At 38.2% G+C, this 12812-nt stretch overlaps 1 protein-coding gene across 1 annotated transcript in view; it reads right to left on the reverse strand.

Annotated features, from left to right (window-relative positions):
* Nucleotides 1–12812, reverse strand: part of ASCC3 (activating signal cointegrator 1 complex subunit 3) — a 1409126-nt gene that overhangs the window by 401067 nt on the left and 995247 nt on the right. Inside the window, exons 22-23 of the mRNA XM_053710577.1 lie at nt 1858–2083; nt 462–616 (exon numbers count right to left, since the gene is read on the reverse strand). Of these exons, the coding sequence (XP_053566552.1) occupies nt 462–616; nt 1858–2083 (381 nt within the window). The remainder of the gene's footprint in view (nt 1–461; nt 617–1857; nt 2084–12812) is intronic.

Below are 12812 nucleotides of genomic sequence, written 5' to 3' on the forward strand. Positions count from 1 at the left end.
AGAGCATACATGCAGACATATAAATATTTTAGAGGGCAGAGTCACAAAACCGCTGACAGGCAGAATAATGTGTGTTTGACCATTATAAATAATGTGTAAAGCTGATTGTAAAGTATAAATAGCTGAACACAACAGGTCTTGACTATTTAAAAAAATACTGTTAAGTCACAGCTTTTTATCAACAATTAAAAAAGCGTTAAAGGGTGAATTCTGAAATATACCTAATAATAATAATAATGTAAATATGAATTTTATGTAGTGCAAATGCACAAACAAACTTATAACCTAGCATGAATGTCACACATATATGATGATCTTCTATTTTTGTAATTCAAAGACAATAAGATGCATATGAATTATTTCAAACATAGAATATAGGAATAGGTTCTCATTGAGTCACATGTTATACATATGACAATAAAAACTATTCCACATGACAATGTTGGTCATGTAAAACTGACCTGATCGTTCCATTTGAAGTCAGGATTGATGTTCAATCGAACTCTGAGGACTGTGCGTGTAATTGGTTGGATAGCTGCTTCCAACGTAATGGATGGAATTTGATGGACACACTGTTTCACCTTTAGCCCAATGTTCACATGATGTAACATGTGACCTAGAAAAAGTACATTAGGTTAAAAATGTTTGCATATACAGGAACAATAATGCAATCAGACTTGTAAATCAGCTTTTAGATGGGCACATTACAGCTTGCTTGTTTTGCAGTGTGGTGTATAAATGACTGACTCTCTTGACCTGGCATGTTCAACTGTTTTGTAATACTTAACTTGAATTAGTACAGTGCAGTTTAAGCAGCTATGAATAATAAGTATTAACCCACTCATTGATTTCAACACATCAAGGTTAAAAATAACTGCTGGTATTGAACATTAGAATTCTGTACTTTAGGATGATGGGCAACATATTAAAGATTTACTTTATGCATTGAACCTTATATAATAGGTATTTACATATAGAAAACAGCTGCAATTTTGTCCTTACTTGTTTTAAAATAAAGATATTTTTCCTTATAGAATTTATCAATTGCTTTAAATAATAACAATTATTATTGCTATATCTTTTGCTACAAAAAACTCAACTTCATATAGCCACTTAAAAACTCTACAAATAAGTGTTTAAATATATGCAACATGCTTTTGGATTAAAAAAAGATAATGGTAAAATTATTAAGAACCCTTGCCAGAACCGGACATTTAATTAGAACACTAATTAAATAATGCTGTGTATCTGTGCCTGACATTTTAATGTCGCCCTTTCAAATTTAGCAACATTTTGTTCTATCTCAAGTGCCACTATCTCACTGTGCTATTGTGATAGGAGCATCAAATGATCAACAAAAATCTGCATTAAAAGCAGAAAACTTATTAACATTGTAAGACATTACATTTGTGATATGATATAACTTCTTGTTTCTGTGCTAAATGAAAAACAAATAGTTAGGGATACGTTGCTTTGAGCATGCAGTAGATTGGTGCTACATACAAAAGTCCATATACTGGTAGAGAATAGAAAAAACACTAAACATTACTAGACATGGCACAGCATAACCAGTACCTAAATACTAATCTAGCATGTCAATTAATGACAAGAGTCTCTCTATTAAACTTATTAAACATCAAATAATAAAGAAAAAGAAGGAGCATTTTTGTGTATCCTGAGAATTTGAAGAAAAAAAAAAACACATTTTACAGAGCCACAATGTGGCCACTGGCCTCTAATTAGGGAAAGCAGACCTGATTTTTATTTCATTTCTGTGTATAGAAGTAGGTCAGAAAACACAAATATTTTAGTACAATTGTATATCAAATACATGAAACACTGTTCAAGAGTTCTCACCAATTTCATCTTTCCTCATGTCCTTTAATTTATCAATCGTAAGTTTCTTCTCCTCGAGTTTTGAAAGTACAGAATGGGGTAGAATCGAGAACTGTCTCAGCGGGCTAGCCCAACGCCACAGGCGCTTATCAATGATTTTGCTGAGGTTTAGAAGCCTGTAAGTCATGGCAGGCCACCTTTTTCTCAGGGCAATCTCAAAAAGAGCTCTAACGATCCGAGCTGCATTCTGTAGACAAGAAATGCTAAATCAGAATTTTCTATATTATACAAACTTTAGTGCATCCATAGCAGCTTTAAATAACAATACAAAGATACTACTAAATATATTTAAGAGAAAAAGAATACAAATAGGAAATAGTGCCTTGCAGTGAGAAGCTAAAGAACATCATGTTAAATAAAAATGATTATTTTGTTCTAGGCTATTTTCATGCTACAGTGCTGGCATAGTACCAGTAAAACATTTCACCCCATCTCTCTAAAGCAGAAGATAACGTTATCTTAAGAAATAAATATCTTCTTAAAAGGGATGTTAAACAGTAAATACATGTTACACATAATGATATATTCAAAGCTTATCCTTAGAATAATATGCATTTTTTCAATTGTATTAGATGTTTAAACATTAGAAATATAAGTGTAAAGGTTTAGTTCCTATAAAGTAATGGTTGCTGCCATGTTTGAACTAATTTTCTATTTATCTCCCCTTTAGATAATCCTATGTCCAGTTTATTGCATGTTTTATATCTGTCAATAATTGTCCTCAGCATGAAAACAATGACGGCAACCATAACTTTATAGAATCTCAGTGGAATTTAGAAAAACAATATTTTAAACTACAGAAAAGTGGACAAAATAATGAATGAAAGTATATTACAAAGCTTTTTAAAGGAATATGAAACCCAAACATTTTCTTTCATGATTCAGATAAAGCGTACAATTTTAAACAATCCATTTTACCTCCCTTATCAAATTTGCTTTGAGGTTTTATTTTTTGGTATCCTTTGTTGAAAAGCATCCCAATGTAATGCTAAGGAGCTGGAATCTAGCTGATGACTGGTGGCCGCACAAATACACCTCTTATCATTGGTTTATTGATGTGTTCAGCTAGTCCCCAGTAGTGCATCGCTGCTTCTTCAATAAAGGATACCAGGAGAAATAGGAAAAAATGATAACAAAGTAAACTGGAAAGTTGTTTATAATTGTATGCTCTATCTGAATCATGAAAGACAATTTTGGGGTTCATAGCCTTTAACTATATATAATTAAACATTTGCTATTACAATCTCACACTGCCTAATATCCCTTTGACTTCAATTCAATGTTCAGGCTCCAAATAACTATTCATTTCAGTGTTCTCCACATAAAATGCTGCCAGCTGGGTGGAACCATGAAGTAGCCAAGTGGGGGCAGAGAAACACCTTGCCATATTACATTTTCTGTTATCCAAAACACAAATTGATTATATTTTTCTAATGTACATGTCTTTAATGATACATTGTGCAACAAAAACAAAATGTATGCTTACCAGATAAATTCCTTTCTTTCCTGGCCGGGAGAGTCCACGATTTCATTCATTACTGTTGTGAATATCAACATCTGGCCACCAGGAGGAGGCAAAGACACCCCAGTCAAAAGCTATAAATATCCGTCCTACTTCCCCTATCCCCCCCAGTCATTCGGCGAGAAAACAAGGAAAAACAAGAGACACATTAGGGGTGCCAGAAGAAAAAATAACAGAAAAGCTGCCTAAAAAACGGGTGGGGTCGTGGACTCTCCCTGCCAGGAAAGAAAATTTATTTGGTAAGCATCAATTTTGTTTTCTTTCCAAAGGCAGGGAGAGTCCACAACTTCATTCATTACTTTTGGGAACCAATACCCAAGCTCCAGAGGACACTAAATGAATAAAAGGGAGGGCAAAAAGAAAAGGCAGACCCTAATCTGAGGGCACCACAGCCTGTAACACTTTTCTCCCAAAAGCTGCCTTCGCAGAAGCAAAGACATCAAATTTATAGAACTTTGAAAAAGTATGTAAGGAGGAGCAAGTAGCCGCCTTACAAATCTGATCCATAGAAGCTTCATTCTTGAAAGCCCAGGAAAAAGAAACTGTTCTAGTGGAATGAGCCGTTATCCTCTCAGGTGGCTGTTGTCCAGGCGTCTGATAAGCCAAACGGATGATACTTCTCAGCCAGAAAGATAATGAAGTCGCAGTGGCCTTCTGACCCCTGTGCTTACCAGAAAATAACACAAACAGGGAAGAAGATTGCCTGAAATCCTTAGTAGCCTGAAGATAGAATTTATAGGCACATACAACGTCAAGATTGTGGAGAAAACGTTCCTTCAACGGCCGAGATCTGACCCTTCAGAAAACTGGCGGATAACCCCTTTTCCAAACCATCTTTGAGAAAGGAAAAAATTCAGGTAACCTTCACCTTGTGCCATGGAAGACTGCATTCCTCACACCAAGCCTGTGTCCAAAAAAACTCCAAAAAAACTCTCTTGGATAAGACTAAACATTAAATTTCAACGCAGTCAGTCTCGGAGAATCGAGATTTTGATGTAGGAAAGGACCCCGAGTCAGAAGGTCCACATGAGAAGGTAACCTCCATGGAGGGGAGGAGGACATTCTTATTAGGTCCGCAAACCAAGTCTTTCGAGGCCACGAAGGAGCTATTAGTATCACCGGAGCCTGCTCTTGCTTGATACGAGCCACTACTCGAGGAAGAAGGGCCAATGGAGGAAAAATATATATGAGATTGAATCTCCATAGAACCACTAATGTGTCTACCAATTCCACTTGAGGATCCCTCGATTTTGATCCGTATCTGGGTAGCTTGGTATTGAGACAAGAAGCTATGAAGTCTATTACCGGAACCCCCCATCTAAGAGTTATCTCGGAGAACACCTTGGGGTGGAAAGCCCACTCCCCAGGTTGAAAGGATTGTCTGCTGAGGAAGTTGGCTTTCCAGTTGTCCACCCCTGGGATGTGAATCGCGGACAGAAGTCAGTTATGAGTTTCCGCTCATTGAATAATTCGAGACACCTCTATCATTGCTAGGGAACTTCTTGTTCCTCTCTGGTGGTTGATGTAAGCCACCAAGGTTATATTGTCTGATTGGTGTCTAATATACCGGGCATAACAGAGCAGGGGCCATACCCTTAGAGCATTGTAAATCACCAGAAGCTCCAAGATATTGATCGGAAGAGCTAATTCTTCTCGGGACCACATCCCCTGAGCCCTCTTGGGACCCCAGACTGCTCCCCAGCCTGAGATGCTGGCATCCGTAGTCATGATCTCCCAGGATGATCTCAAGAAGCACATGCCTAAGGCCAGGTGCTCCTGACAGAGCCACCAAGAGAGAGTCTCTCGTCAGATTGCCAGAACAATTTGTTGAGACAGGTTTAGGTGATCTCAGTTCCACTGCCTCAACATGCATAGTTGTAGAGGTCTGAGATGGATTTGAGCAAAAGGAATAATGTCCCTGGAGGACACCATGAGACCAATTACCTCCATGCCCTGAGCCACTGAAGGAATTAGTATGGTCTGAAGGGACAGACATGCTGCCCATAGCTTTGAGCGTCTCTGATCTGTCTGAAAGATCTTAATGGATAATAAGTCTATGATAGTTCCAAAAAAACCAACCCTTGTACTGGGAATCAGGGAACTCTTTTCTATATTTATCTTCCATCCGTGAGTTCGGAGAAGACACAGAAGAGACTCTGTCTGATATCTTGCTGAAGGAAAAGATTGAGCTTGAACCAAGATATCATCCAGGTACGGGGCTACAGCGATGACCTGAGACCTGGCCACAGCTAGGAGAACTCCCAAAACCTTTGTGAAAATTCTGGGAGCAATAGCTAAGCCAAATGGCAAGGCTATAAACTGGAAATGTTGTTCCAGGAATGCAAACCTCAAACTGATCCTTGTGGATTGGAACATGAAGGTATGCATCTTTTAAGTCGATAGTGGTCATGAACTGTCCTTCCTGAATCAAAGGAAGGATGGACCTGATAGTCTCCATTTTGAAGGAGGGGACCCTGAGAAACTTGTTGAGACATTTTAAGTCTAGAATAGGCAATAAGTTCCCTTCTTTTTGGGAACTACAAAGAGGTTTGAGAAAAAATCCTGGGCCCTTTCTAATGAGGGCACCTGTTCTATTACTACCAAGGAGAGGAGGTCCCAAACGCATACTAAAAAGGCTGCTCTTTTCTCTGGTCTTGAAGACAATCTTGAGTGAAGAAATCTGCCCCTTGGGGGCGAGATTTGAACCCCATCTTGTAACCATGGGAAACAACGTCTAATACCCAGGGTTTCTGAACGTCTTGGACCCAAGCCTCTAAGAAAAAGGACAGTCTGCCCCCTACTTGATCCAGTCCTGGATCAGGGGTTGGCCCTTCATGCAGATTTGTTATCTGTAGTCTTCTTGGCCTGTTTGTATTTGTTTCATGACTGGTTGGGCTCCCAAGTACTCTTGGGCTGTTCAGGCTTGGAGGAGGACTGAGTCCACTGAGTTTTGTCTGAACGAAGGGAACAAAAATTAGAGGATTGGCAACCCTTAGTTGTCGCCTTCTTATCCTGGGGAAGGAAAGCACCCTTACCTCCTGTTACCGTGGAGATGATGGAGTCCAGGCCTGGCCAGAACAAAATCTTCCCCTTGAATGGTAAGGAAAGAAGTTTGGTCTTAGAAACCATATCTGCGGACCAAGACTTCAACCAAAGAGCTCTACGCGACAAAACTGCAAAACCTGAAGCCTTAGCATTCAGACAGACAATTTAAACATAGAAACATAGATATTGGCGGCAGATAAGAGCCATAGGCCCAGCAAGTCTGCCCGATATTACCTAATAGTATAAACTTATCTACTTTGTAGGATAGCCTTATGCGTGTCCCAGGCATTTTTAAAGTCCCCCACAGTGTTTGTCATTACTAAATCTTGAGGAACTTTATTCCATAAATCAATCACTCTTTCTGTAAAGAAGTACTTCCTCAAATTACTCCTGAATCTACTACCCTTCAGTTTGAGATCATGATCCCTTGTTCTTGAATTTTACATTTTATTTAAAATACCCACAGCCTCACTATTACTAAGTCTTTTAACATACTTGAAAGTTTCTATCATATCATCTTTCCCTTCTCTCCTCTAAGCTATACAAACTTAGGTCATTGAGCCTATCCTGGTAAGTTTTATTTTTTAAACTACGTACCATTTTGGTAGCCCTCCTTTGCACAGATTCAAGTTTGTTAATATGCTTCTGAAAATATGGTCTCCAGAACTGCACACAATACTCAAGATGAAGCCTAACTAATGATCTAAAGTGGCATAAGAACCTTACTATTTCTGCTGCAAATACCTCTACCAATACATTCTGCTAGCCTTACCTGCTGCATTACTATATTGTTTACTAAGTTTTAAATCATCTAAAATAATAATTCCCAAGTCCTGTTCCTCATCTGTAACAGTCAGTAAAGTGTCATTGAGTCTGTAATTAACATTTGAATTTTTCTTCCCTAAATGCATTATTTTACACTTTGCTGTGTTAAACTTTACATCCCAGTCGTTTGTCCAATCCTTGTATATCACTTCTCATTTTGTCTACCCCGCATGGAACATCCACTCTGTTAAAAATTTTTGTATCACCTGCAAACAGACATACTTTTCCCTCAAAGATAGGATCCAAGAGCATCTTTTGTCCTTGGAAGCTGAGGAACCTAAAACTCCTGTTGCCAAACATTTCTTTAATCATACCAACAAGTTTGACTCCTTTAAGTTCCAGGGAATAGGGGGGAGGAGCTAACTCTCAAGCTGGATGGTCGCATATCGCAGCAGTTCTAGCTATATTATTTTTAAAAGTCAAGTTTAGCGGCCATCCAGCATCTAATTTTTCAATGACATTAGCACACTACAGGCTCAGACATTGTAGCAGCTTAGTATCCAAAGAAAACACACTTTGGGGTCGACACATTATTATTGAGAGCCTGTGTGCTGGTAGCCCTCGGGAGAGACCAATTCTCAGCCTACGTGGAGACCTGCTGGAGAATCAGATCGACTTAGCAGCTTTAATAAGTGAATACCCTGCAGCAAATTATCACTGACCCTATTGGAGACACGGAGGACATATAGCAGATCAGTTATGGGTACGATCATGGACACTCTCAATAAATGGGAAGCTGAAATGTCCCGGTTGATTCATAGCCATTTTTGTGAGTTCGAGAGGAGCCTATTATCATTGATTTCCGGAGACCCTAACCTGCACCCTGGAAAATTTACATCACCTCTGGCATCGCAGCGGCAGCCTGCTGAGAAGAGAGAGGGGGAGCAGGTACTGTGGCAGTCATTTTGTGAACCGAGTGCTCCCCTAAATCTAGACACCAGGGAGAGAACCCATCTCACTGCAGTTGATTAACTTGCACCAAGTCCCACCAACGACCTGCTAGGAGGTTCAGAGCATCCAAGTGGGGCATGGCTGGTTGTTCTTACGGCCCAACAGGATAAGATATTAGACTTTGCAGATAGTCCCCTACCGATTACACTGCTGGAAAGATCCGGAGCAAAGCTGACTGTAAGTTTCACTCGGGGAGGTGCGGCCGACCTCCCGGAGTGTAGGGAAGTTATGACTCCCGCATTAGGCAATGTGTGGCACAATCTCAGACAACATCTGGTAAGGAGTGGAGCAGGAGACTTGTACAACGCTCCCAACTGGATCATAATAACACAAATCCCGCAGGGAGCTTATAGGTTAACCCCTTGGCTGACTTACAAAGGTCGGAAAACTTCAGGAAAGCCCCACGATACTCATCCCAAACGCACATTAAGCAGCACTGGAGTGGGATAGAAAATCGCACCTTGGGTGATGAGATTAATATACTACTTGTAAAACTGTCTGACTATGCCTCTGAGAAACTCACTTAATGTAATCTGCATTGACTATGTTGGCTAATGGGTCTCCAGACTCAGGAAATATGACGATTCTCCTACCGTGCTTGCAAACTATATGTACCAATTGTCTTATAGTTCATAGTTTTAAGTTTTCTGTTCAATATATTTGCAAATGTTATATCTCTATATGTATATACTGATGCGCCCTACCAGCACGCACTTGGCCTACAGTTCAGGGTTAATACTAGAATTATATGGTCACGCCAGAGGCTTACTTTTGGAACCTCCCATACATGACTATTGGGGACCCCATAGTGCCAGACACAGTTATTTATTCTAATTAGACACTGAGAATACATTTCAAAGCTGTTTGAGTTATTTCTTTAAATCTTTTAAGTTGCAAAATGTGGATCATAAACTATTTATCTAGTGATAAAACTTAGATTCTGATCTCCACCACTAGAGGGGAGCCAAGGACTAGTGGAAGTCAAATTTATACAGCAACCTTCAATTAACTACATGTGGAGATTAGTACTGTCATATTTAACTTCAATACCCCACAGCATGCCTAAAAATTGATTTGATGTGTTGTCTATGGTTGTGGGGAGTGTGACTAAGATTATTGAAGAGGCCATTATTACTATGTTTGAGTCTGATGTGATGGATCCGCAGCATGTGAGAGACGCTGCTCACCTCGGCTAGTGACCTGGAGAGTTATGTTTATGCCGTGTTGAATGTTCCCATTAATGTTGAATATAGCCTTTATTTATATATACAAATATGGACGCACCAAGGACTTCTACTTGTTCCACCTGTTAGCACTAACGGCACAGTTATGTTGACTTGCTTTATAAATCTAAGCTGATTGTGTAGTTTAGCAGGAGATAAATGCTTGGTATGTTATTATATATTTTTCTCTGATATGCGTGCTTGTGAATATCAAGTTAGGAAAAGTTCCACTATAGTTATGTAGCTTAATTTATCCAACTCTTCATGAGAATTTTATATATTTTTATGTATTGATGGTTATGCTCAGTGGGTTAGTAGTACATTATTATTTTAATATTCAATATAGATTTCAACCCGATTCACTAGAAGGGAGCTCAAACATAACTACAATCTTATATTTTAGGGAGAAAGCTTTGCTTATGCTTTAGAGAGCAAACTGATTATTACATATATGGCATTATGGTGAAATCCATACTCAATAGTTGTGGATGTAGTATACTACTACATTAGCTGACATTGTAATCATAAAGGACAATACGTTTCAAGAAAAGCAAGATAAAATTTCTTCGTACCTATAGCTTGGCCTACTTGACATACTGCAGGTTTTTGTGATAACTATTAACAACACTTAATATTTCCTTTAATAAGTTGATGATGGGCAACAAATATTCAGTTATGCTCTTTAAATAGTTGTGTTCCATACATATTATGTACACATTCATATACCTAAGTGTTAAGGCCAATGAGCTTACTGCACTATCCTCCCGCCTTGTTATAAGAATGTGCTTCTTTATAGCATATACCCGTCGCTGGGCATAGGGCCCATGTCCAGACGATGGGCCTACTGTATGATAAATCAGACATGTTTCTAGGTTGGTCTGAGCCAAAGAAAGTCTTATCATGTTTTATTGTTAGGGAGGCAGAGGCAACCATAACAAGGTTTATATGGTCTATTACACCTATGCTACATAGTATTATATACCTCTAGTCTTAAAGTAGTTAGGGAGCATAAATTGACAGTTATACGGTACTCCACAGTCCTACCAGTAGGTAACACCCTTTAACTCTCCCATCACTCAAAACATACCGTCTTCTTAACAGAACTTGTGCTTTCCCCCCCTAATCCCATCGGCTTATTAGATGAGCAAAAGAAAATACATCTTATACCAACCCTATTTTATATTTTCTATATCCCCCTTAAATCCCTCTTACGACAAAGGCAATATTTTGGAGGTCCTTAGATGACCCTAGCGTATTATAAGAGGGTAGAGGTTTATGAACGACTATACTAAAAGTTAAAGGGGAAATGTGATCATAGTTGAAAAATTTATACATAAGAGGTTTGTTTTTTCTTATTCTATGGCAAATATTTACAAAGGTTATAGAATGTTGTTATATCTTGCTGAGATTTTATGCCAATTTTCTAATCAAGGTCTTATTTTTACTATATGTTACAATTTTAATATAGACGTGACCTGTATTAGATAGCTATTATTGGATCTATATGTGATTTAACCTTGATGTTATTGTATACCCTATAACCTCAATAAAAAATATATTTAAAAAAAAATAAAAAGTTCCAGGGAATAGTACAGGTCAAGCTGGGGTTGAGAGGTGGAGATAGCTATAAAGCTCTCAGTAAGAGGGAAGTATATTGGATCTACACACTTAAAACTGGTAGTCCCCTGGGTATTAATAAAATCAGTGACATCAAACTTTACATTGATAGGTAAAGTTCAGTGTGTGGCATTTAATATAGGAGACTGATCAAAATGCCTTATGTGAGACTATATAGCGATATCATGATATCATGAAGTTTTATGATATGAAATATGAAATGATTTAATACACTGGTATCATTTAGACAATACTGACAGACATGGTTCGCTAATGAATGCTCTCCAATATATGATCTGTATCGTGATGTTGTAATACAATAATTATATATTACAATATGCTGGAGATTTAAAGATAATGTTTAGTAAAAGAAAGGGAATTCTTTGGCTCTGCTCTTCAACAAATGTTCCCAAATTAATTTTTTTTTGATTCTGTGTAAGCGCATTGTATTGCTGGTACTATCTGCAAGTGCTAACTGTACATTAAGGGCTCCATGTACTAAGCAGTCAGCGAGCTACCCGCAACAAATCTCGCGTCAAAACTCGCAAACTGATATGTACAAAGCCGTCAATTGTGTTAAAACTCGCATCTTTAAAATTGCGAGCGTACTTATCCGCCAAACCTCGCTACCGCTCCATTTTTCACTGTAATTAGACACATTTGACCACCAACTCGCCAAAAAACGAATGTACTAAAAAATCTATTTGTCCGCTCGCTACAATTTCCGCTCCCACCTCGCTATTTTTGCCTCGCCACCTTTTAGGTGGCGGGCAAGGTACAAAACAATAGGAAAGTCAATCTAGACGCCAGTCTAGACATATATAAAAGGCAGTAATATCAGCATTGTACTTACAGCATAACTGGCGTCTAATTTGTCTCTCATTTCCATGTACATAAATTGCGCCCAATTTGTCGACTGTAATTAAAGAGTAATCTATTTAAATTTGTATTGTTAGTTGTCAATCTTTATAATTATTTTTATATTAATATTTATATATTATCAGATCCAGATGAAGCCATATCCAAATTGTAAATAAATATTACAAAAATAACGCTCTGTTATCACTCTTCAAAAAATTTTGAACAATAATAAAGTTGTTTAGATAAGTTGAACTTTTATAGGAGCAAAATTCTATTCCCGCGACTATTATGATGTTCGTGACACCTTGCATGTCACGTGTTAATAATTGGCCAGACAATTCAACTAAAAGTTAAGTACCATCAGCTTAGTCGCGGCGAGCGAGGCGTCAAATTTATCAACAATCCGCAACTGCTCGCGGCGGGCTAGACTTGTCTATTTATTGGGGGAATATTAGTACATAGCGACAGCGGACACCATTTCGCCCGCGGCGAGTAACGGCGAGTTTATCCGCGTCTACAATGACGGATGAATTGACGGCTTAGTACATGGAGCCCTAAGTTGCATTTAACTTTTTATACCAAAATAGCCACTATTTTGCAAATGGTAATACGTGGGTAACTTGGTTATATACAATGTTGCAAGTCTGTGATTATATTCTTAAGGGTTCCCGTTTCTATTTTTATTTTGAATTTAATTTGATACCAACTTTTAAACTTGTTTGTGTTATTTTTATTGAGTGTTGCTTTCGAAATTAAATGTAACAATTTAGGTATGTATCTCTAGATTAATAGCCATGGGAATGAGTAACTAAATGGTTAATCTGTGTTTCAGATAAACATATTTTGATTGGTTAAGGTTACAGCAATTCCCT

Source organism: Bombina bombina, chromosome 4, assembly GCF_027579735.1.
Source record: "Bombina bombina isolate aBomBom1 chromosome 4, aBomBom1.pri, whole genome shotgun sequence".
In the NCBI taxonomy this organism is placed as follows: Eukaryota; Metazoa; Chordata; class Amphibia; order Anura; family Bombinatoridae; genus Bombina; species Bombina bombina.